The 27072-nt window shown below is 43.1% G+C and overlaps 1 protein-coding gene across 1 annotated transcript in view; it reads left to right on the top strand.

Moving 5' to 3' along the window:
• Window positions 1-27072, top strand: part of LOC129842532 (disintegrin and metalloproteinase domain-containing protein 12-like) — a 175941-nt gene that overhangs the window by 128643 nt on the left and 20226 nt on the right. Inside the window, exons 14-16 of the mRNA XM_055911109.1 lie at window positions 3005-3113; window positions 3350-3485; window positions 7393-7504. Of these exons, the coding sequence (XP_055767084.1) occupies window positions 3005-3113; window positions 3350-3485; window positions 7393-7504 (357 nt within the window). The remainder of the gene's footprint in view (window positions 1-3004; window positions 3114-3349; window positions 3486-7392; window positions 7505-27072) is intronic.

Here is a 27072-nt window from a genome sequence, read left to right on the forward strand (position 1 = left end):
GGTGTGTAATAACTACTATATGTTGTGGTATACTACCTACAGGTGTGTAATAACAACAATATGTTGTGGTATACTACCTACAGGTGTGTAATAACTACTATATGTTGTGGTATACTACCTACAGGTGTGTAATAACTACAATATGTTGTGGTATACTACCTACAGGTGTGTAATAACTACAATATGTTGTGGTATACTACCTACAGGTGTGTAATAACTACAATATGTTGTGGTATACTACATACAGGTGTGTAATAACTATATGTTGTGGTATACTACCTACAGGTGTGTAATAACTATATTTTGTGGTATACTACCTACAGGTGTGTAATAACTACAATATGTTGTGGTATACTACCTACAGGTCTGTAATAACTACAATATGTTGTGGTATACTACCTACAGGTGTGTAATAACTACTATATGTTGTGGTATACTACCTACAGGTGTGTAATAACTACAACATGTTGTGGTATACTACCTACAGGTGTGTAATAACAATATGTTGTGGTATACTACCTACAGGTGTGTAATAACAATATGTTGTGGTATAATACCTACAGGTGTGTAATAACTACAACATGTTGTGGTATACTACCTACAGGTGTGTAATAACTACAATATGTTGTGGTATACTACCTACAGGTGTGTAATAACTACAATATGTTGTGGTATACTACCTACAGGTGTGTAATAACTACAATATGTTGTGGTATACTACCTACAGGTGTGTAATAACTACAATATGTTGTGGTATACTACATACAGGTGTGTAATAACTATATGTTGTGGTATACTACCTACAGGTGTGTAATAACTATATTTTGTGGTATACTACCTACAGGTGTGTAATAACTACAATATGTTGTGGTATACTACCTACAGGTCTGTAATAACTACAATATGTTGTGGTATACTACCTACAGGTGTGTAATAACTACTATATGTTGTGGTATACTACCTACAGGTGTGTAATAACTACAACATGTTGTGGTATACTACCTACAGGTGTGTAATAACTACAATATGTTGTGGTATACTACCTACAGGTGTGTAATAACAATATGTTGTGGTATACTACCTACAGGTGTGTAATAACAATATGTTGTGGTATAATACCTACAGGTGTGTAATAACTACAACATGTTGTGGTATACTACCTACAGGTGTGTAATAACTACAATATGTTGTGGTATACTACCTACAGGTGTGTAATAACAATATGTTGTGGTATACTACCTACAGGTGTGTAATAACATTATGTTGTGGTATACTACCTACAGGTCTGTAATAACTACAATATGTTGTGGTATACTACCTACAGGTGTGTAATAACTACAATATGTTGTGGTATAATACCTAGAGGTGTGTAATAACTACAATATGTTGTGGTATACTACCTACAGGTGTGTAATAACTACAATATGTTGTGGTATAATACCTACAGGTGTGTAATAACTACAATATGTTGTGGTATACTACCTACAGGTGTGTAATAACTACAATATGTTGTGGTATACTACCTACAGGTGTGTAATAACAATATGTTGTGGTATACTACCTACAGGTGTGTAATAACAATATGTTGTGGTATACTAACTACAGGTGTGTAATAACTACAATATGTTGTGATATACTACCTACAGGTGTGTAATAACTACAATATGTTGTGGTATACTACCTACAGGTGTGTAATAACTATATGTTGTGGTATACTACCTACAGGTGTGTAATAACTACAATATGTTGTGGTATACTACCTACAGGTCTGTAATAACTACAATATGTTGTGGTATACTACCTACAGGTCTGTAATAACTACAATATGTTGTGGTATACTACCTACAGGTGTGTAATAACTACTATATGTTGTGGTATACTACCTACAGGTGTGTAATAACTACAATATGTTGTGGTATACTAACTACAGGTGTGTAATAACTACTATATGTTGTGGTATACTACCTACAGGTGTGTAATAACAACAATATGTTGTGGTATACTACCTACAGGTGTGTAATAACTACTATATGTTGTGGTATACTACCTACAGGTGTGTAATAACTACAATATGTTGTGGTATACTACCTACAGGTGTGTAATAACTACAATATGTTGTGGTATACTACCTACAGGTGTGTAATAACTACAATATGTTGTGGTATACTACATACAGGTGTGTAATAACTATATGTTGTGGTATACTACCTACAGGTGTGTAATAACTATATTTTGTGGTATACTACCTACAGGTGTGTAATAACTACAATATGTTGTGGTATACTACCTACAGGTCTGTAATAACTACAATATGTTGTGGTATACTACCTACAGGTGTGTAATAACTACTATATGTTGTGGTATACTACCTACAGGTGTGTAATAACTACAACATGTTGTGGTATACTACCTACAGGTGTGTAATAACAATATGTTGTGGTATACTACCTACAGGTGTGTAATAACAATGTGTTGTGGTATACTACCTACAGGTGTGTAATAACTACAATATGTTGTGGTACACTACCTACAGGTGTGTAATAACTACAATATGTTGTGGTATACTACCTACAGGTGTGTAATAACAATATGTTGTGGTATACTACCTACAGGTGTGTAATAACAATATGTTGTGGTATACTACCTACAGGTCTGTAATAACTACAATATGTTGTGGTATACTACCTACAGGTCTGTAATAACTACAATATGTTGTGGTATACTACCTACAGGTGTGTAATAACAATATGTTGTGGTATACTACCTACAGGTGTGTAATAACAATATGTTGTGATATACTACCTACAGGTGTGTAATAACAATATGTTGTGGTATACTACCTACAGGTGTGTAATAACTACAATATGTTGTGGTATACTACCTACAGGTGTGTAATAACTACAATATGTTGTGGTATACTACCTACAGGTGTGTAATAACAATATGTTGTGGTATACTACCTACAGGTGTGTAATAACAATATGTTGTGGTATACTACCTACAGGTGTGTAATAACAACAAGAACTGCCACTGCGAGGCCCACTGGGCTCCTCCCTTCTGTGACAGGGCAGGCTTCGGGGGAAGTGTGGACAGTGGACCGATGAGGCTAGCAGGTATCCAACGTTACCAACACAAATGTCTGCTATTATGTCATGCAAAGTAGGCTTGGGGTCAATTCCATTTCAATTTAGTCATTTCAGAAAGTACATTGAAATTCCAAAGTTCCTCATTGAGACTAGCCATGTAGCTATAGATGGCCATTGTATCTACCACAGGAACTGGCTCCCCGGGCTCAACAGGTATTGCTGTTTTCATGTATTTCATGTCTGTCTCTTATGTCATTTCCCAGACTACGGTGGCGTGGCGGTGGGGGTCCTGTTGACTCTAATAACCTTCCTGGGAGCCGGCCTCATCGTCTCCATCAAGAGAAAGACCCTGCTGAGACTACTATTCACCAACAAGAAGAACACTATGGACAAGCTGAGGTAATATAGAACACCATGGACAAGCTGAGGTAATATAGAACCCTATAGACAAGCTGAGGTAATATAGAACACTATGGACAAGCTGAGGTAATATAGAACACTATGGACAAGCTGAGGTAATATAGAACACTATAGACAAGCTGAGGTAATATAGAACACTATGGACAAGCTGAGGTAATATAGAACACCATGGACAAGCTGAGGTAATATAGAACACAGTGGACAAGCTGAGGTAATATAGAACACTATGGACAAGCTGAGGTAATATAGAACACTATGGACAAGCTGAGGTAATATAGAACACTATGGACAAGCTGAGGTAATATAGAACACTATGGACAAGCTGAGGTAATATAGAACACTATAGACAAGCTGAGGTAATATAGAACACTATGGACAAGCTGAGGTAATATAGAACACTATGGACAAGCTGAGGTATTATAGAACACTATGGACAAGCTGAGGTAATATAGAACACTGTGGACAAGCTGAGGTAATATAGAACACCATGGACAAGCTGAGGTACTATAGAACACGATGGACAAGCTGAGGTAATATAGAACACTATGGACAAGCTGAGGTAATATAGAACACTATGGACAAGCTGAGGTAATATAGAACACTATAGACAAGCTGAGGTAATATAGAACACTATAGACAAGCTGAGGTAATATAGAACACTATAGACAAGCTGAGGTAATATAGAACACTATAGACAAGCTGAGGTAATATAGAACACTATAGACAAGCTGAGGTAATATAGAACACCATGGACACGCTGAGGTAATATAGAACACTATAGACAAGCTGAGGTAATATAGAACACTATGGACAAGCTGAGGTAATATAGAACACTATAGACAAGCTGAGGTAATATAGAACACTATGGACAAGCTGAGGTAATATAGAACACTATGGACAAGCTGAGGTAATATAGAACACTATGGACAAGCTGAGGTAATATAGAACACTATGGACAAGCTGAGGTAATATAGAACACCATGGACAAGCTGAGGTAATATAGAACACTATGGACAAGCTGAGGTAATATAGAACACTATGGACAAGCTGAGGTAATATAGAACACTATGGACAAGCTGAGGTAATATAGAACACCATGGACAAGCTGAGGTAATATAGAACACTATGGACAAGCTGAGGTAATATAGAACACTATGGACAAGCTGAGGTAATATAGAACACTATGGACAAGCTGAGGTAATATAGAACACTATGGACACGCTGAGGTAATATAGAACACAGTGGACAAGCTGAGGTAATATAGAACACTATGGACAAGCTGAGGTAATATAGAACACTATGGAAAAGCTGAGGTAATATAGAACACTATGGACAAGCTGAGGTAATATAGAACCCTATGGACACGCTAAGGTAATATAGAACACTATGGACAAGCTGAGGTAATATAGAACACTATGGACAAGCTGAGGTAATATAGAACACTATGGACAAGCTGAGGTAATATAGAACACTATGGACAAGCTGAGGTAATATAGAACACTATGGACAAGCTGAGGTAACATAGAACACTACGGACAAGCTGAGGTAATATAGAACACCATGGACACGCTAAGGTAATATAGAACACTATGGACAAGCTGAGGTAATATAGAACACTATGGACAAGCTGAGGTAATATAGAACACTATGGACAAGCTGAGGTAATATAGAACACTATGGACAAGCTGAGGTAATATAGAACACTATGGACAAGCTGAGGTAATATAGAACACTATAGACAAGCTGAGGTAATATAGAACACTATGGACACGCTGAGGTAATATAGAACACTATGGACACGCTGAGGTAATATAGAACACAGTGGACAAGCTGAGGTAATATAGAACACTATGGACAAGCTGAGGTAATATAGAACACTATGGACAAGCTGAGGTAATATAGAACACTATGGACAAGCTGAGGTAATATAGAACACTATGGACAAGCTGAGGTAATATAGAACACTATGGACAAGCTGAGGTAATATAGAACACTATGGACAAGCTGAGGTAATATAGAACACTATGGACAAGCTGAGGTAATATAGAACACTATGGACAAGCTGAGGTAATATAGAACACTATGGACAAGCTGAGGTAATATAGAACACTATGGACAAGCTGAGGTAATATAGAACACTATGGACAAGCTGAGGTAATATAGAACACTATAGACAAGCTGAGGTAATATAGAACACTATGGACAAGCTGAGGTAATATAGAACACTATGGACAAGCTGAGGTAATATAGAACACTATGGACAAGCTGAGGTAATATAGAACACTATGGACAAGCTGAGGTAATATAGAACACTATGGACAAGCTGAGGTAATATAGAACACTATGGACAAGCTGAGGTAATATAGAACACCATGGACAAGCTGAGGTAATATAGAACACTATGGACAAGCTGAGGTAATATAGAACACAGTGGACAAGCTGAGGTAATATAGAACACTATGGACAAGCTGAGGTAATATAGAACACCATGGACAAGCTGAGGTAATATAGAACACTATGGACAAGCTGAGGTAATATAGAACCCTATAGACAAGCTGAGGTAATATAGAACACCATGGACAAGCTGAGGTAATATGGAACACTATGGACAAGCTGAGGTAATATAGAACACTATGGACAAGCTGAGGTAATATAGAACACTATGGACAAGCTGAGGTAATATAGAACACTATGGACAAGCTGAGGTAATATAGAACACAGTGGACAAGCTGAGGTAATATAGAACACTATGGACAAGCTGAGGTAATATAGAACACAGTGGACAAGCTGAGGTAATATAGAACACTATGGACAAGCTGAGGTAATATAGAACACAGTGGACAAGCTGAGGTAATATAGAACACTATGGACAAGCTGAGGTAATATAGAACACCATGGACAAGCTGAGGTAATATAGAACACTATGGACAAGCTGAGGTAATATAGAACCCTATAGACAAGCTGAGGTAATATAGAACACCATGGACAAGCTGAGGTAATATGGAACACTATGGACAAGCTGAGGTAATATAGAACACTATGGACAAGCTGAGGTAATATAGAACACTATGGACAAGCTGAGGTAATATAGAACACCATGGACAAGCTGAGGTAATATAGAACACTATGGACAAGCTGAGGTAATATAGAACACAGTGGACAAGCTGAGGTAATATAGAACACTATGGACAAGCTGAGGTAATATAGAACACCATGGACAAGCTGAGGTAATATAGAACACTATGGACAAGCTGAGGTAATATAGAACCCTATAGACAAGCTGAGGTAATATAGAACACTATGGACAAGCTGAGGTAATATAGAACACCATGGACAAGCTGAGGTAATATGGAACACTATGGACAAGCTGAGGTAATATAGAACACTATGGACAAGCTGAGGTAATATAGAACACTATGGACAAGCTGAGGTAATATGAGCACATCTGGGACCTGTTGAATCGGAGGGTGAGGGCTAGGGCCATTCCCCACAGAAATGTCCGGGAATTTGCAGGTGCCTTGGTGGAAGAGTGGGGTAACATCTCACAGCAAGAACTGGCAAATCTGGTGCAGTCCATGAGGAGGAGATGCACTGCAGTACTTAGGATATTATATTACCTTAGCTTCAAATGCCCTACCTGGTATATAAACTCAGCAACGTCACTGTCAACTGCATTTATTTGTAAAAATTTGTGTAAATATTTGTATGAACAAGATTCAACAACTGAGACGTAAACTGAACAAGTTTACTTTTGCAGGCCACTGTAGACTGTATGGAACGGGCTAGCCAGTAGTCTTCTACAGTACCACGATCAACCCATTGAGTTGAATAAAACAAATTCACATCTGGGGACTGGTCTTGTATTTCATCTGTTGTTGTGTCACAGGTCGGTGGGGTCTAACAGATCATCCAGTCCTGTCCATAGAGATTCCCCACCTGGTCAGCCTCAAGCCCAGACACCGACACAGAGACAGAAACACAGCAGCAGCATCTTCAAGGTAAATTTAGCTTCTTCCTCCTCTTTCAATATCCCCCCCCCCCCCCCCACTAGCGTCCTCGCACACAACAGCAGCTAATCCCCCCCATCTCTCTCTCTCTCTCTCTCTCTCCATCCTTCTCTCCCCCCTATACTCTCCCCCCCATCTCTCTCTCTCTCTCTCTCCATTCTTCTCTCCCCCCATCTCTCTCTCTCTCTCTCTCTCTCTCTCCCCACTATCCTCTCCCCCCATCTCTCTCTCTCTCTCTCCATCCTTCTCTCCCCCCATCTCTCTCTCTCTCTCTCTCTCTCCATTCTTCTCTCCCCCCATCTCTCTCTCTCTCTCTCTCTCTCTCTCTCTCTGTCTCTCTCTCTCTCTCTCCCCACTATCCTCTCCCCCCCATCTCTCTCTCTCAGGTGACAGGCTGGTACTTTAACAACAGAGTGTTATATTCAGGTGACAGGCTGGTACTTTATCAACAGAGTGTTATATTCAGGTGACAGGCTGGTACTTTAACAACAGAGTGTTATATTCAGGTGACAGGCTGGTACTTTATCAACAGAGTGTTATATTCAGGTGACAGGCTGGTACTTTATCAACAACAGAGTGTTATATTCAGGTGACAGGCTGGTACTTTATCAACAACAGAGTGTTATATTCAGGTGACAGGCTGGTACTTTAACAACAGAGTGTTATATTCAGGTGACAGGCTGGTACTTTAACATCAGAGTGTTATATTCAGGTGACAGGCTGGTACTTTAACAACAGAGTGTTATAGTCAGGTGACAGGCTGGTACTTTAACAACAGAGTGTTATAGTCAGGTGACAGGCTGGTACTTTATCAACAGAGTGTTATATTCAGGTGACAGGCTGGTACTTTATCAACAGAGTGTTATATTCAGGTGACAGGCTGGTACTTTATCAACAACAGAGTGTTATATTCAGGTGACAGGCTGGTACTTTATCAACAACAGAGTGTTATATTCAGGTGACAGGCTGGTACTTTAACATCAACAGTGTGTTATATTCAGGTGACAGGCTGGTACTTTAACATCAACAGAGTGTTATATTCAGGTGACAGGCTGGTACTTTAACATCAACAGAGTGTTATATTCAGGTGACAGGCTGGTACTTTAACAACAACAGAGTGTTATATTCAGGTGACAGGCTGGTACTTTAACAACAACAGAGTGTTATATTCAGGTGACAGGCTGGTACTTTAACAACAGAGTGTTATATTCAGGTGACAGGCTGATACTTTAACAACAACAGAGTGTTATATTCAGGTGACAGGCTGATACTTTAACAACAACAGAGTGTTATATTCAGGTGACAGGCTGGTACTTTAACAACAGAGTGTTATATTCAGGTGACAGGCTGGTAGTTTAACAACAACAGAGTGTTATATTCAGGTGACAGGCTGGTACTTTAACAACAGAGTGTTATATTCAGGTGACAGGCTGGTACTTTAACAACAGAGTGTTATATTCAGGTGACAGGCTGGTACTTTAACAACAACAGAGTGTTATATTCAGGTGACAGGCTGGTACTTTAACAACAACAGAGTGTTATATTCAGGTGACAGGCTGGTACTTTAACAACAACAGAGTGTTATATTCAGGTGACAGGCTGGTACTTTAACAACAACAGAGTGTTATATTCAGGTGACAGGCTGGTACTTTAACAACAACAGAGTGTTATATTCAGGTGACAGGCTGGTACTTTAACAACAGAGTGTTATATTCAGGTGACAGGCTGGTACTTTAACAACAGAGTGTTATATTCAGGTGACAGGCTGGTACTTTAACAACAACAGAGTGTTATATTCAGGTGACAGGCTGGTACTTTATCAACAACAGAGTGTTATATTCAGGTGACAGGCTGGTACTTTAACAACAACAGAGTGTTATATTCAGGTGACAGGCTGGTACATTAACAACAACAGAGTGTTATATTCAGGTGACAGGCTGGTACTTTATCAACAACAGAGTGTTATATTCAGGTGACAGGCTGGTACTTTAACAACAGAGTGTTATATTCAGGTGACAGGCTGGTACTTTAACAACAGAGTGTTATATTCAGGTGACAGGCTGGTACTTTATCAACAGAGTGTTATATTCAGGTGACAGGCTGGTACTTTAACAACAGAGTGTTATATTCAGGTGACAGGCTGGTACTTTAACAACAGAGTGTTATATTCAGGTGACAGGCTGGTACTTTAACAACAGAGTGTTATATTCAGGTGACAGGCTGGTACTTTAACAACAACAGAGTGTTATATTCAGGTGACAGGCTGGTACTTTAACAACAGAGTGTTATATTCAGGTGACAGGCTGGTAGTTTAACAACAACAGAGTGTTATATTCAGGTGACAGGCTGGTACTTTAACAACAGAGTGTTATATTCAGGTGACAGGCTGGTACTTTAACAACAGAGTGTTATATTCAGGTGACAGGCTGGTACTTTAACAACAACAGAGTGTTATATTCAGGTGACAGGCTGGTACTTTAACAACAACAGAGTGTTATATTCAGGTGACAGGCTGGTACTTTAACAACAACAGAGTGTTATATTCAGGTGACAGGCTGGTACTTTAACAACAACAGAGTGTTATATTCAGGTGACAGGCTGGTACTTTAACAACAACAGAGTGTTATATTCAGGTGACAGGCTGGTACTTTAACAACAGAGTGTTATATTCAGGTGACAGGCTGGTACTTTAACAACAACAGAGTGTTATATTCAGGTGACAGGCTGGTACTTTATCAACAACAGAGTGTTATATTCAGGTGACAGGCTGGTACTTTAACAACAACAGAGTGTTATATTCAGGTGACAGGCTGGTACTTTAACAACAACAGAGTGTTATATTCAGGTGACAGGCTGGTACTTTATCAACAACAGAGTGTTATATTCAGGTGACAGGCTGGTACTTTAACAACAACAGAGTGTTATATTCAGGTGAAAGGCTGGTACTTTAACAACAACAGAGTGTTATATTCAGGTGACAGGCTGGTACTTTAACAACAACAGAGTGTTATATTCAGGTGACAGGCTGGTACTTTAACAACAGAGTGTTATATTCAGGTGACAGGCTGGTACTTTATCAACAACAGAGTGTTATATTCAGGTGACAGGCTGGTACTTTAACAACAGAGTGTTATATTCAGGTGACAGGCTGGTACTTTAACAACAGAGTGTTATATTCAGGTGACAGGCTGGTACTTTAACAACAGAGTGTTATATTCAGGTGACAGGCTGGTACTTTAACAACAGAGTGTTATAGTCAGGTGACAGGCTGGTACTTTAACAACAGAGTGTTATATTCAGGTGACAGGCTGGTACTTTAACAACAACAGAGTGTTAAATTCAGGTGACAGGCTGGTACTTTATCAACAACAGAGTGTTATATTCAGGTGACAGGCTGGTACTTTAACAACAGAGTGTTATATTCAGGTGACAGGCTGATACTTTAACATCAGAGTGTTATATTCAGGTGACAGGCTGATACTTTATCAACAACAGAGTGTTATATTCAGGTGACAGGCTGGTACTTTAACAACAGAGTGTTATATTCAGGTGACAGGCTGGTACTTTAACAACAACAGAGTGTTATATTCAGGTGACAGGCTGATACTTTAACAACAGAGTGTTATATTCAGGTGACAGGCTGATACTTTAACAACAGAGTGTTATATTCAGGTGACAGGCTGGTACTTTAACAACAGAGTGTTATATTCAGGTGACAGGCTGGTACTTTAACAACAGCAGAGTGTTATATTCAGGTGACAGGCTGGTACTTTAACAACAGAGTGTTATATTCAGGTGACAGGCTGGTACTTTAACAACAGCAGAGTGTTATATTCAGGTGACAGGCTGCTACTTTAACAACAGAGTGTTATATTCAGGTGACAGGCTGATACTTTAACAACAACAGAGTGTTATATTCAGGTGACAGGCTGGTACTTTATCAACAGAGTGTTATATTCAGGTGACAGGCTGGTACTTAAACAACAACAGAGTGTTATATTCAGGTGACTGGCTGGTACTTAAACAACAACAGAGTGTTATATTCAGGTGACAGGCTGGTACTTTAACAACAGAGTGTTATATTCAGGTGACAGGCTGGTACTTTAACAACAACAGAGTGTTATATTCAGGTGACAGGCTGGTACTTTAACAACAACAGAGTGTTATATTCAGGTGAAAGGCTGGTACTTTAACAACAACAGAGTGTTATATTCAGGTGACAGGCTGGTACTTTAACAACAACAGAGTGTTATATTCAGGTGACAGGCTGGTACTTTAACAACAGAGTGTTATATTCAGGTGACAGGCTGGTACTTTATCAACAACAGAGTGTTATATTCAGGTGACAGGCTGGTACTTTAACAACAGAGTGTTATATTCAGGTGACAGGCTGGTACTTTAACAACAGAGTGTTATATTCAGGTGACAGGCTGGTACTTTAACAACAACAGAGTGTTATATTCAGGTGACAGGCTGGTACTTTAACAACAGAGTGTTATATTCAGGTGACAGGCTGGTACTTTAACAACAACAGAGTGTTATATTCAGGTGACAGGCTGGTACTTTAACAACAACAGAGTGTTATATTCAGGTGACAGGCTGGTACTTTAACAACAGAGTGTTATATTCAGGTGACAGGCTGGTACTTTAACAACAGAGTGTTATATTCAGGTGACAGGCTGGTACTTTAACAACAGAGTGTTATATTCAGGTGACAGGCTGGTACTTTAACAACAACAGAGTGTTATATTCAGGTGACAGGCTGGTACTTTAACAACAGAGTGTTATATTCAGGTGACAGGCTGGTACTTTAACAACAGAGTGTTATAGTCAGGTGACAGGCTGGTACTTTAACAACAGAGTGTTATATTCAGGTGACAGGCTGGTACTTTAACAACAACAGAGTGTTAAATTCAGGTGACAGGCTGGTACTTTATCAACAACAGAGTGTTATATTCAGGTGACAGGCTGGTACTTTAACAACAGAGTGTTATATTCAGGTGACAGGCTGATACTTTAACATCAGAGTGTTATATTCAGGTGACAGGCTGATACTTTATCAACAACAGAGTGTTATATTCAGGTGACAGGCTGGTACTTTAACAACAGAGTGTTATATTCAGGTGACAGGCTGGTACTTTAACAACAACAGAGTGTTATATTCAGGTGACAGGCTGGTACTTTAACAACAACAGAGTGTTATATTCAGGTGACAGGCTGGTACTTTAACAACAGAGTGTTATATTCAGGTGACAGGCTGATACTTTAACAACAGAGTGTTATATTCAGGTGACAGGCTGGTACTTTAACAACAGAGTGTTATATTCAGGTGACAGGCTGGTACTTTAACAACAGCAGAGTGTTATATTCAGGTGACAGGCTGGTACTTTAACAACAGAGTGTTATATTCAGGTGACAGGCTGGTACTTTAACAACAGCAGAGTGTTATATTCAGGTGACAGGCTGCTACTTTAACAACAAAGTGTTATATTCAGGTGACAGGCTGATACTTTAACAACAACAGAGTGTTATATTCAGGTGACAGGCTGGTACTTTATCAACAGAGTGTTTTATTCAGGTGACAGGCTGGTACTTAAACAACAACAGAGTGTTATATTCAGGTGACTGGCTGGTACTTAAACAACAACAGAGTGTTATATTCAGGTGACAGGCTGGTACTTTAACAACAGAGTGTTATATTCAGGTGACAGGCTGGTACTTTAACAACAACAGAGTGTTATATTCAGGTGACAGGCTGGTACTTTAACAACAACAGAGTGTTATATTCAGGTGACAGGCTGGTACTTTAACAACAGAGTGTTATATTCAGGTGACAGGCTGGTACTTTAACAACAACAGAGTGTTATATTCAGGTGACAGGCTGGTACTTTAACAACAGAGTGTTATATTCAGGTGACAGGCTGGTACTTTAACAACAACAGAGTGTTATATTCAGGTGACAGGCTGGTACTTTAACAACAGAGTGTTATATTCAGGTGACAGGCTGGTACTTTAACAACAGAGTGTTATATTCAGGTGACAGGCTGGTACTTTAACAACAACAGAGTGTTATATTCAGGTGACAGGCTGGTACTTTAACAACAGAGTGTTATATTCAGGTGACAGGCTGATACTTTAACAACAGAGTGTTATATTCAGGTGACAGGCTGGTACTTTAACAACAGAGTGTTATATTCAGGTGACAGGCTGGTACTTTAACAACAGAGTGTTATATTCAGGTGACAGGCTGGTACTTTAACAACAGAGTGTTATATTCAGGTGACAGGCTGGTACTTTAACAACAGAGTGTTATATTCAGGTGACAGGCTGGTACTTTAACAACAACAGAGTGTTAAATTCAGGTGACAGGCTGGTACTTTAACAACAACAGAGTGTTATATTCAGGTGACAGGCTGGTACTTTAACATCAACAGAGTGTTATATTCAGGTGACAGGCTGGTACTTTAACAACAACAGAGTGTTATATTCAGGTGACAGGCTGGTACTTTATCAACAACAGAGTGTTATATTCAGGTGACAGGCTGGTACTTTAACAACAGAGTGTTATATTCAGGTGACAGGCTGATACTTTAACAACAGAGTGTTATATTCAGGTGACAGGCTGATACTTTAACAACAGAGTGTTATATTCAGGTGACAGGCTGATACTTTAACATCAGAGTGTTATATTCAGGTGACAGGCTGGTACTTTAACAAGAGAGTGTTATATTCAGGTGACAGGCTGGTACTTTAACAACAGAGTGTGATATTCAGGTGACAGGGTTGTACTTTATCAACAACAGAGTGTTATATTCAGGTGACAGGCTGGTACTTTAACAACAGAGTGTTATATTCAGGTGACAGGCTGGTACTTTAACAACAACAGAGTGTTATATTCAGGTGACAGGCTGGTACTTTAACAACAGAGTGTTATATTCAGGTGACAGGCTGGTACTTTATCAACAACAGAGTGTTATATTCAGGTGACAGGCTGGTACTTTAACAACAACAGAGTGTTATATTCAGGTGACAGGCTGGTACTTTAACAACAACAGAGTGTTATATTCAGGTGACAGGCTGATACTTTATCAACAACAGAGTGTTATATTCAGGTGACAGGCTGGTACTTTAACAACAGAGTGTTATATTCAGGTGACAGGCTGGTACTTTAACAACAGAGTGTTATATTCAGGTGACAGGCTGGTACTTTATCAACAACAGAGTGTTATATTCAGGTGACAGGCTGGTACTTTATCAACAACAGAGTGTTATATTCAGGTGACAGGCTGGTACTTTAACAACAGAGTGTTATATTCAGGTGACAGGCTGGTACTTTATCAACAACAGAGTGTTATATTCAGGTGACAGGCTGGTACTTTAACAACAGAGTGTGATATTCAGGTGACAGGGTTGTACTTTAACAAGAGAGTGTTATATTCAGGTGACAGGCTGGTACTTTAACAACAGAGTGTGATATTCAGGTGACAGGGTTGTACTTTATCAACAACAGAGTGTTATATTCAGGTGACAGGCTGGTACTTTAACAACAGAGTGTTATATTCAGGTGACAGGCTGGTACTTTAACAACAGAGTGTTATATTCAGGTGACAGGCTGGTACTTTAACAACAGAGTGTTATATTCAGGTGACAGGCTGGTACTTTAACAACAACAGAGTGTTATATTCAGGTGACAGGCTGGTACTTTAACAACAACAGAGTGTTATATTCAGGTGACAGGCTGGTACTTTAACAACAACAGAGTGTTATATTCAGGTGACAGGCTGATACTTTAACAACAGAGTGTTATATTCAGGTGACAGGCTGATACTTTAACAACAGAGTGTTATATTCAGGTGACAGGCTGGTACTTTAACAACAGAGTGTTATATTCAGGTGACAGGCTGGTACTTTAACAACAACAGAGTGTTATATTCAGGTGACAGGCTGGTACTTTAACAACAGAGTGTTATATTCAGGTGACAGGCTCGTACTTTAACAACAACAGAGTGTTATATTCAGGTGACAGGCTGGTACTTTAACATCAACAGAGTGTTATATTCAGGTGACAGGCTGGTACTTTAACAACAGAGTGTTATAGTCAGGTGACAGGCTGGTACTTTAACAGCAGAGTGTTATATTCAGGTGACAGGCTGGTACTTTAACAACAACAGAGTGTTATATTCAGGTGACAGGCTGATACTTTAACAACAGAGTGTTATATTCAGGTGACAGGCTGGTACTTTAACATCAACAGAGTGTTATATTCAGGTGACAGGCTGATACTTTAACAACAGAGTGTTATATTCAGGTGACAGGCTGGTACTTTATCAACAGAGTGTTATATTCAGGTGACAGGCTGGTACTTTAACAACAACAGAGTGTTATATTCAGGTGACAGGCTGGTACTTTAACATCAACAGAGTGTTATATTCAGGTGACAGGCTGGTACTTTAACAACAGAGTGTTATATTCAGGTGACAGGCTGGTACTTTAACAACAACAGAGTGTTATATTCAGGTGACAGGCTGGTACTTTAACAACAGAGTGTTATATTCAGGTGACAGGCTGGTACTTTAACAACAACAGAGTGTTATATTCAGGTGACAGGCTGGTACTTTAACAACAACAGAGTGTTATATTCAGGTGACAGGCTGGTACTTTAGCAATAGAGTGTTATATTCAGGTGACAGGCTGGTACTTTATCATCAACAGAGTGTTGTAATCAGGTGACAGGCTGGTACTTTAAAAAACAGAGTGTTATATTCAGGTGACAGGCTGGTACTTTATCAACAACAGAGTGTTATATTCAGGTGACAGGCTGGTACTTTAACAACAGAGTGTTATATTCAGGTGACAGGCTGGTACTTTAACAACAACAGAGTGTTATATTCAGGTGACAGGCTGGTACTTTATCAACAGAGTGTTATATTCAGGTGACAGGCTGGTACTTTAACAACAGAGTGTTATATTCAGGTGACAGGCTGGTACTTTAGCAATAGAGTGTTATATTCAGGTGACAGGCTGGTACTTTAACAACAGAGTGTGATATTCAGGTGACAGGCTGGTACTTTAACATCAACAGAGTGTTATATTCAGGTGACAGGCTGGTACTTTAACAACAACAGAGTGTTATATTCAGGTGACAGGCTGGTACTTTATCAACAACAGAGTGTTATATTCAGGTGACAGGCTGGTACTTTATCAACAACAGAGTGTTATATTCAGGTGACAGGCTGGTACTTTAACAACAGAGTGTTATATTCAGGTGACAGGCTGGTACTTTAACAACAGAGTGTTATATTCAGGTGACAGGCTGGTACTTTAACATCAACAGAGTGTTATATTCAGGTGACAGGCTGGTACTTTAACAACAGAGTGTTATATTCAGGTGACAGGCTGGTAGTGTCTGGTTTTAGTGACCCGTCCTGTAGTGTCTGGTTTTAGTGACCCGTCCTGTAGTGTCTGGTTTTAATGACCCGTCCTGTAGTGTCTGGTATTAGGGACCCGTCCTCTAGTGTCTGGTTTTAGTGACCCGTCCTGTAGTGTCTGATTTTAGTGACCCGTCCTGTAGTGTCTGGTTTTAATGACCCGTCCTGTAGTGTCTGGTTTTAGGGACCCGTCCTGTAGTGTCTGGTTTTAGTGACCCGTCCTGTAGTGTCTGGTTTTAGTGACCGTCCTGTAGTGTCTGGTTTTAGTGACCCTTCCTGTAGTGTCTGGTTTTAATGACCCGTCCTGTAGTGTATGGTTTTAGGGACCCGTCCTGTAGTGTCTGGTTTAGTTACCCGTCCTGTAGTGTCTGGTTTTAGTGACCCGTCCTGTAGTGTCTGGGTTTAGTGACCCGTCCTGTCGTGTCTGGTTTAGTGACCCGTCCTGTAGTGTCTGGTTTTAGTGACCTGTCCTGTAGTGTCTGGTTTTAGGGACCTGTCCTGTAGTGTCTGGTTTTAGGGACCCGTGCTGTAGTGTCTGGTTTTAGTTACCCGTCCTGTAGTGTCTGGTTTAGTTACCCGTCCTGTAGTATCTGGTTTTAGGGACCCGTCCTGTAGTATTTGGTTTTAGGGACCCGTCCTGTAGTGTCTGGTTTTAGGGACCCGTCCTGTAGTGTCTGGTTTTAGTGACCCGTCCTGTAGTGTCTGGTTTTAGTGACCCGTCCTGTAGTGTCTGGTTTTAGTGACCGTCCTGTAGTGTCTGGTTTTAGTGACCCTTCCTGTAGTGTCTGGTTTTAGTGACCCGTCCTGTAGTGTCTGGTTTTAGTGACCGTCCTGTAGTGTCTGGTTTTAGTGACCCTTCCTGTAGTGTCTGGTTTTAGTGACCCGTCCTGTAGTGTCTGGTTTTAGTGACCGTCCTGTAGTGTCTGGTTTTAGTGACCCTTCCTGTAGTGTCTGGTTTTAGTGACCCGTCCTGTAGTGTATGGTTTTAGGGACCCGTCCTGTAGTGTCTGGTTTTAGTGACCCGTCCTGTAGTGTCTGGTTTAGTTTCCCGTCCTGTAGTATCTGTTTTTAGGGACCCGTCCTGTAGAATTTGGTTTTAGGGACCCGTCCTGTAGTGTCTGGTTTTAGTGACCCGTCCTGTAGTGTCTGGTTTTAGTGACCCGTCCTGTAGTGTCTGGTTTTAGTGACCCGTCCTGTAGTGTCTGGTTTTAGTGACCCGTCCTGTAGTATCTGGTTTTAGGGACCCGTCCTGTAGTATTTGGTTTTAGGGACCCGTCCTGTAGTGTCTGGTTTTAGTGACCCGTCCTGTAGTGTCTGGTTTTAGGGACCCGTCCTGTAGTGTCTGGTTTTAGTGACCCGTCCTGTAGTGTCTGGTTTTAGGGACCCGTCCTGTAGTGTCTGGTTTTAGTGACCCGTCCTGTAGTGTCTGGTTTAGTTTCCCGTCCTGTAGTATCTGGTTTTAGGGACCCGTCCTGTAGTATTTGGTTTTAGGGACCCGTCCTGTAGTGTCTGGTTTTAGTGACCCGTCCTGTAGTGTCTGGTTTTAGTGACCCGTCCTGTAGTGTCTGGTTTTAGGGACCCGTCCTGTAGTGTCTGGTTTTAGTGACCCGTCCTGTAGTGTCTGGTTTTAGGGACCCGTCCTGTAGTGTCTGGTTTTAGTGACCCGTCCTGTAGTGTCTGGTTTTAGTGACCCGTCCTGTAGTGTCTGGTTTTAATGACCCGTCCTGTAGTGTCTGGTTTTAGGGACCCGTCCTGTAGTGTCTGGTTTTAGTGACCCGTCCTGTAGTGTCTGGTTTTAGTGACCGTCCTGTAGTGTCTGGTTTTAGTGACCCTTCCTGTAGTGTCTGGTTTTAATGACCCGTCCTGTAGTGTATGGTTTTAGGGACCCGTCCTGTAGTGTCTGGTTTAGTTACCCGTCCTGTAGTGTCTGGTTTTAGTGACCCGTCCTGTAGTGTCTGGGTTTAGTGACCCGTCCTGTCGTGTCTGGTTTAGTGACCCGTCCTGTAGTGTCTGGTTTTAGTGACCTGTCCTGTAGTGTCTGGTTTTAGGGACCTGTCCTGTAGTGTCTGGTTTTAGGGACCCGTGCTGTAGTGTCTGGTTTTAGTTACCCGTCCTGTAGTGTCTGGTTTAGTTACCCGTCCTGTAGTATCTGGTTTTAGGGACCCGTCCTGTAGTATTTGGTTTTAGGGACCCGTCCTGTAGTGTCTGGTTTTAGGGACCCGTCCTGTAGTGTCTGGTTTTAGTGACCCGTCCTGTAGTGTCTGGTTTTAGTGACCCGTCCTGTAGTGTCTGGTTTTAGTGACCGTCCTGTAGTGTCTGGTTTTAGTGACCCTTCCTGTAGTGTCTGGTTTTAGTGACCCGTCCTGTAGTGTCTGGTTTTAGTGACCGTCCTGTAGTGTCTGGTTTTAGTGACCCTTCCTGTAGTGTCTGGTTTTAGTGACCCGTCCTGTAGTGTCTGGTTTTAGTGACCGTCCTGTAGTGTCTGGTTTTAGTGACCCTTCCTGTAGTGTCTGGTTTTAGTGACCCGTCCTGTAGTGTATGGTTTTAGGGACCCGTCCTGTAGTGTCTGGTTTTAGTGACCCGTCCTGTAGTGTCTGGTTTAGTTTCCCGTCCTGTAGTATCTGTTTTTAGGGACCCGTCCTGTAGAATTTGGTTTTAGGGACCCGTCCTGTAGTGTCTGGTTTTAGTGACCCGTCCTGTAGTGTCTGGTTTTAGTGACCCGTCCTGTAGTGTCTGGTTTTAGTGACCCGTCCTGTAGTGTCTGGTTTTAGTGACCCGTCCTGTAGTATCTGGTTTTAGGGACCCGTCCTGTAGTATTTGGTTTTAGGGACCCGTCCTGTAGTGTCTGGTTTTAGTGACCCGTCCTGTAGTGTCTGGTTTTAGGGACCCGTCCTGTAGTGTCTGGTTTTAGTGACCCGTCCTGTAGTGTCTGGTTTTAGGGACCCGTCCTGTAGTGTCTGGTTTTAGTGACCCGTCCTGTAGTGTCTGGTTTAGTTTCCCGTCCTGTAGTATCTGGTTTTAGGGACCCGTCCTGTAGTATTTGGTTTTAGGGACCCGTCCTGTAGTGTCTGGTTTTAGTGACCCGTCCTGTAGTGTCTGGTTTTAGTGACCCGTCCTGTAGTGTCTGGTTTTAGGGACCCGTCCTGTAGTGTCTGGTTTTAGTGACCCGTCCTGTAGTGTCTGGTTTTAGGGACCCGTCCTGTAGTGTCTGGTTTTAGTGACCCGTCCTGTAGTGTCTGGTTTTAGTGACCCGTCCTGTAGTGTCTGGTTTTAGTGACCGTCCTGTAGTGTCTGGTTTTAGTGACCCTTCCTGTAGTGTCTGGTTTTAGTGACCCGTCCTGTAGTGTCTGGTTTTAGGGACCCGTCCTGTAGTGTCTGGTTTTAGTGACCCGTCCTGTAGTGTCTGGTTTTAGTGACCCGTCCTGTAGTGTCTGGTTTTAGGGACCCGTCCTGTAGTGTCTGGTTTTAGTGACACGTCCTGTAGTGTCTGGTTTAGTTTCCTGTCCTGTAGTATCTGGTTTTAGGGACCCGTCCTGTAGTATTTGGTTTTAGGGACCCGTCCTGTAGTGTCTGGTTTTAGTGACCTGTCCTGTAGTGTCTGGTTTTAGTGACCCGTCCTGTAGTGTCTGGTTTTAGGGACCCGTCCTGTAGTGTCTGGTTTTAGTGACCCGTCCTGTAGTGTCTGGTTTTAGTGACCCGTCCTGTAGTGTCTGGTTTTAGGGACCCGTCCTGTAGTGTCTGGTTTTAGTGACCCGTCCTGTAGTGTCTGGTTTAGTTTCCCGTCCTGTAGTATCTGGTTTTAGGGACCCGTCCTGTAGAATTTGGTTTTAGGGACCCGTCCTGTAGTGTCTGGTTTTAGTGACCCGTCCTGTAGTGTCTGGTTTTAGTGACCCGTCCTGTAGTGTCTGGTTTTAGTGACCCTTCCTGTAGTGTCTGGTTTTAGTGACCCGTCCTGTAGTGTCTGGTTTTAGGGACCCGTCCTGTAGTGTCTGGTTTTAGTGACCCGTCCTGTAGTGTCTGTCTTTAGTGACCCTTCCTGTAGTGTCTGGTTTTAGTGACCTGTCCTGTAGTGTCTGGTTTTAGTGACCCGTCCTGTAGTGTCTGGTTTTAGTGACCCGTCCTGTAGTGTCTGGTTTTGGTGACCCGTACTGTAGTGTCTGGTTTAGTGACCCGTCCTGTAGTGTCTGGATTTAGTGACCCGTCCTGTAGTGTCTGGTTTAGTGACCCGTCCTGTAGTGTCTCATTTAGTGACCCGTCCTGTAGTGTCTGGTTTTAGTGACCCGTCCTGTAGTGTCTGGTTTTAGTGACCCGTCCTGTAGTGTCTGGTTTTAGGGACCCGTCCTGTAGTGTCTGGTTTTATTGACCCGTCCTGTAGTGTCTGGTTTTAGGGACCCGTCCTGTAGTGTCTGGTTTTAATGACCCGTCCTGTAGTGTTTGGTTTTAGTGACCCGTCCTGTAGTGTCTGGTTTTAGTGACCCGTCCTGTAGTGTCTGGTTTTAGTGACCCGTCCTGTAGTGTCTGGTTTTAGGGACCCGTCCTGTAGTGTCTGGTTTTAGTGACCCGTCCTGTAGTGTCTGGTTTTAGGGTCCCGTCCCGTAGTGTCTGGTTTTAGTGACCCGTCCTGTAGTTTCTGGTTTAGTTACCCGTCCTGTAGTATCTGGTTTTAGGGACCCGTCCTGTAGTATTTGGTTTTAGGGACCCGTCCTGTAGTGTCTGGTTTTAGTGACCCGTCCTGTAGTGTCTGGTTTTAGTGACCTGTCCTGTAGTGTCTGGTTTTAGTGACCCGTCCTGTAGTGTCTGGTTTTAGTGACCCGTCCCGTAGTGTCTGGTTTAGTGACCCGTCCTGTAGTGTCTGGTTTAGTGACCCGTCTTGTAGTGTCTGGTTTTAGGGAGCCGTCCTGTAGTGTCTGGTTTTAGTTACCCGTCCTGTAGTGTCTGGTTTAGTGACCCGTCCTGTAGTGTCTGGTTTTAGTGACCCGTCCTGTAGTGTCTGGTTTTAGTGACCCGTCCTGTAGTGTCTGGTTTTAATGACCCGTCCTGTAGTGTCTGGTATTAGGGACCCGTCCTCTAGTGTCTGGTTTTAGTGACCCGTCCTGTAGTGTCTGATTTTAGTGACCCGTCCTGTAGTGTCTGGTTTTAATGACCCGTCCTGTAGTGTCTGGTTTTAGGGACCCGTCCTGTAGTGTCTGGTTTTAGTGACCCGTCCTGTAGTGTCTGGTTTTGGTGACCGTCCTGTAGTGTCTGGTTTTAGTGACCCTTCCTGTAGTGTCTGGTTTTAATGACCCGTCCTGTAGTGTATGGTTTTAGGGACCCGTCCTGTAGTGTCTGGTTTAGTTACCCGTCCTGTAGTGTCTGGTTTTAGTGACCCGTCCTGTAGTGTCTGGGTTTAGTGACCCGTCCTGTCGTGTCTGGTTTAGTGACCCGTCCTGTAGTGTCTGGTTTTAGTGACCTGTCCTGTAGTGTCTGGTTTTAGGGACCTGTCCTGTAGTGTCTGGTTTTAGGGACCCGTGCTGTAGTGTCTGGTTTTAGTTACCCGTCCTGTAGTGTCTGGTTTAGTTACCCGTCCTGTAGTATCTGGTTTTAGGGACCCGTCCTGTAGTATTTGGTTTTAGGGACCCGTCCTGTAGTGTCTGGTTTTAGGGACCCGTCCTGTAGTGTCTGGTTTTAGTGACCCGTCCTGTAGTGTCTGGTTTTAGTGACCCGTCCTGTAGTGTCTGGTTTTAGTGACCGTCCTGTAGTGTCTGGTTTTAGTGACCCTTCCTGTAGTGTCTGGTTTTAGTGACCCGTCCTGTAGTGTCTGGTTTTAGTGACCGTCCTGTAGTGTCTGGTTTTAGTGACCCTTCCTGTAGTGTCTGGTTTTAGTGACCCGTCCTGTAGTGTCTGGTTTTAGTGACCCTTCCTGTAGTGTCTGGTTTTAGTGACCCGTCCTGTAGTGTATGGTTTTAGGGACCCGTCCTGTAGTGTCTGGTTTTAGTGACCCGTCCTGTAGTGTCTGGTTTAGTTTCCCGTCCTGTAGTATCTGTTTTTAGGGACCCGTCCTGTAGAATTTGGTTTTAGGGACCCGTCCTGTATTGTCTGGTTTTAGTGACCCGTCCTGTAGTGTCTGGTTTTAGTGACCCGTCCTGTAGTGTCTGGTTTTAGTGACCCGTCCTGTAGTGTCTGGTTTTAGTGACCCGTCCTGTAGTATCTGGTTTTAGGGACCCGTCCTGTAGTATTTGGTTTTAGGGACCCGTCCTGTAGTGTCTGGTTTTAGTGACCCGTCCTGTAGTGTCTGGTTTTAGGGACCCGTCCTGTAGTGTCTGGTTTTAGTGACCCGTCCTGTAGTGTCTGGTTTTAGTGACCCGTCCTGTAGTGTCTGGTTTAGTTTCCCGTCCTGTAGTATCTGGTTTTAGGGACCCGTCCTGTAGTATTTGGTTTTAGGGACCCGTCCTGTAGTGTCTGGTTTTAGTGACCCGTCCTGTAGTGTCTGGTTTTAGTGACCCGTCCTGTAGTGTCTGGTTTTAGTGACCCGTCCTGTAGTGTCTGGTTTTAGGGACCCGTCCTGTAGTGTCTGGTTTTAGTGACCCGTCCTGTAGTGTCTGGTTTTAGGGACCCGTCCTGTAGTGTCTGGTTTTAGTGACCCGTCCTGTAGTGTCTGGTTTTAGTGACCCGTCCTGTAGTGTCTGGTTTTAGTGACCGTCCTGTAGTGTCTGGTTTTAGTGACCCTTCCTGTAGTGTCTGGTTTTAGTGACCCGTCCTGTAGTGTCTGGTTTTAGGGACCCGTCCTGTAGTGTCTGGTTTTAGTGACCCGTCCTGTAGTGTCTGGTTTTAGTGACCCGTCCTGTAGTGTCTGGTTTTAGGGACCCGTCCTGTAGTGTCTGGTTTTAGTGACACGTCCTGTAGTGTCTGGTTTAGTTTCCTGTCCTGTAGTATCTGGTTTTAGGGACCCGTCCTGTAGTATTTGGTTTTAGGGACCCGTCCTGTAGTGTCTGGTTTTAGTGACCTGTCCTGTAGTGTCTGGTTTTAGTGACCCGTCCTGTAGTGTCTGGTTTTAGGGACCCGTCCTGTAGTGTCTGGTTTTAGTGACCCGTCCTGTAGTGTCTGGTTTTAGTGACCCGTCCTGTAGTGTCTGGTTTTAGGGACCCGTCCTGTAGTGTCTGGTTTTAGTGACCCGTCCTGTAGTGTCTGGTTTAGTTTCCCGTCCTGTAGTATCTGGTTTTAGGGACCCGTCCTGTAGAATTTGGTTTTAGGGACCCGTCCTGTAGTGTCTGGTTTTAGTGACCCGTCCTGTAGTGTCTGGTTTTAGTGACCCGTCCTGTAGTGTCTGGTTTTAGTGACCCTTCCTGTAGTGTCTGGTTTTAGTGACCCGTCCTGTAGTGTCTGGTTTTAGGGACCCGTCCTGTAGTGTCTGGTTTTAGTGACCCGTCCTGTAGTGTCTGTCTTTAGTGACCCGTCCTGTAGTGTCTGGTTTTAGTGACCTGTCCTGTAGTGTCTGGTTTTAGTGACCCGTCCTGTAGTGTCTGGTTTTAGTGACCCGTCCTGTAGTGTCTGGTTTTGGTGACCCGTACTGTAGTGTCTGGTTTAGTGACCCGTCCTGTAGTGTCTGGATTTAGTGACCCGTCCTGTAGTGTCTGGTTTAGTGACCCGTCCTGTAGTGTCTCATTTAGTGACCCGTCCTGTAGTGTCTGGTTTTAGTGACCCGTCCTGTAGTGTCTGGTTTTAGTGACCCGTCCTGTAGTGTCTGGTTTTAGGGACCCGTCCTGTAGTGTCTGGTTTTATTGACCCGTCCTGTAGTGTCTGGTTTTAGGGACCCGTCCTGTAGTGTCTGGTTTTAATGACCCGTCCTGTAGTGTTTGGTTTTAGTGACCCGTCCTGTAGTGTCTGGTTTTAGTGACCCGTCCTGTAGTGTCTGGTTTTAGTGACCCGTCCTGTAGTGTCTGGTTTTAGGGACCCGTCCTGTAGTGTCTGGTTTTAGTGACCCGTCCTGTAGTGTCTGGTTTTAGGGTCCCGTCCTGTAGTGTCTGGTTTTAGTGACCCGTCCTGTAGTTTCTGGTTTAGTTACCCGTCCTGTAGTATCTGGTTTTAGGGACCCGTCCTGTAGTATTTGGTTTTAGGGACCCGTCCTGTAGTGTCTGGTTTTAGTGACCCGTCCTGTAGTGTCTGGTTTTAGTGACCTGTCCTGTAGTGTCTGGTTTTAGTGACCCGTCCTGTAGTGTCTGGTTTTAGTGACCCGTCCCGTAGTGTCTGGTTTAGTGACCCGTCCTGTAGTGTCTGGTTTAGTGACCCGTCTTGTAGTGTCTGGTTTTAGGGAGCCGTCCTGTAGTGTCTGGTTTTAGTTACCCGTCCTGTAGTGTCTGGTTTAGTGACCCGTCCTGTAGTGTCTGGTTTTAGTGACCCGTCCTGTAGTGTCTGGTTTAGTGACCCGTCCTGTAGTGTCTGGTTTTAGTGACGCGTCCTGTAGTGTCTGGTTTAGTGACCCGTCCTGTAGTATCTGGGTTTAGGGACCCGTCCTGTAGTGTCTGGTTTTAGGGACCCGTCCTGTAGTGTCTGGTTTTAGGGACCCGTCCTGTAGTATCTTGTTTTTAGGGACCCGTCCTGTAGTATCTGGGTTTAGGGACCCGTCCTGTAGTATCTGGGTTTAGGGACCCTAAATGTAGTGTCTGGGTTTAGGGACCCGTCCTGTAGTGTCTGATTTTAGGGACCCGTCCTGTAGTGTCTGATTTTAGGGACCCGTCCTGTAGTGTCTGGTTTTAGTGACCCGTCCTGTAGTGTCTGGTTTTAGTTACCCATCCTGTAGTGTTTGGTTTTAGTGACCCGTCCTGTATTTTCTGGTTTTAGTGACCCGTCCTGTAGTGTCTGGTTTTAGGGGCCCGTTCTGTAGTGTCTGGTTTAGTGACCCGTCCTGTAGTGTCTGGTTTTAGGGACCCGTCCTGTAGTGTCTGGTTTAGTTACCCGTCCTGTAGTGTCTGGTTTTAGTTACCCGTCCTGTAGTGTCTGGTTTAGTGACCCGTCCTGTAGTGTCTGGTTTTAGTGACCCGTCCTGTAGTGTCTGGTTTTAGTGACCCGTCCTGTAGTGTCTGGTTTTAGTGACCCGTCCTGTAGTGTCTGGTTTAGTGACCCGTCCTGTAGTATCTGGTTTTAGGGACCTGTCCTGTAGTACCTGGTTTAGTGACCCGTACTGTAGTGTCTGGTTTAGTGACCCGTCCTGTAGTGTCTGGTTTTAGTGATCCGTCCTGTAGTGTCTGGTTTTAGGGACCCGTCCTGTAGTGTCTGGTTTTAGTGACCCGTCCTGTAGTGTCTGGTTTTAGGGACCCGTCCTGTAGTGTCTGGTTTTAGGGACCCGTCCTGTAGTGTCTGGTTTTAGTGACCCGTCCTGTAGTGTCTGGTTTTAGTGACCGTCCTGTAGTGTCTGGTTTTAGTGACCCTTCCTGTAGTGTCTGGTTTTAGTGACCCGTCCTGTAGTGTCTGGTTTTAGTGACCCGTCCTGTAGTGTCTGGTTTTAGTGACCCGTCCTGTAGTGTCTGGTTTTAGTGACCCGTCCTGTAGTGTCTGGTTTTAGTGACCCGTCCTGTAGTGTCTGGTTTTAGTGACCCGTCCTGTAGTGTCTGGTTTTAGTGACCCGTCCTGTAGTGTCTGGTTTTAGTGACCCGTCCTGTAGTGTCTGGTTTTAGTGACCCGTCCTGTAGTGTCTGGTTTAGTGACCCGTCCTGTAGTGTCTGGTTTTAGTGACCCGTCCTGTAGTGTCTGGTTTTAGTGACCCGTCCTGTAGTGTCTGGTTTTAGGGACCCGTCCTGTAGTGTCTGGTTTTAGTGACCCGTCCTGTAGTGTCTGGTTTTAGGGACCCATCCTGTAGTGTCTGGTTTTAGTGACCCGTCCTGTAGTGTCTGGTTTTAGTGACCCGTCCTGTGGTGTCTGGTTTTAGTGACCCGTCCTGTAGTGTCTGGTTTTAGGGACCCGTCCTGTAGTGTCTGGTTTTAGTGACCCGTCCTGTAGTGTCTGGTTTAGTTACCCGTCCTGTAGTGTCTAGTTTTCATTTGGTCTTCTCTCTGCTCCGGTAAGAGGAGGTCTGCGTCGCCAAATGACAAACTCTTCCCTATGCAGTGCACTACTTTTCAGCAGAGCTCTATGTGTCCTGGTCCCTCTGGTCTAAAG

This window comes from Salvelinus fontinalis, unplaced genomic scaffold, assembly GCF_029448725.1.
Source record: "Salvelinus fontinalis isolate EN_2023a unplaced genomic scaffold, ASM2944872v1 scaffold_0048, whole genome shotgun sequence".
NCBI classification, from domain to species: Eukaryota; Metazoa; Chordata; class Actinopteri; order Salmoniformes; family Salmonidae; genus Salvelinus; species Salvelinus fontinalis.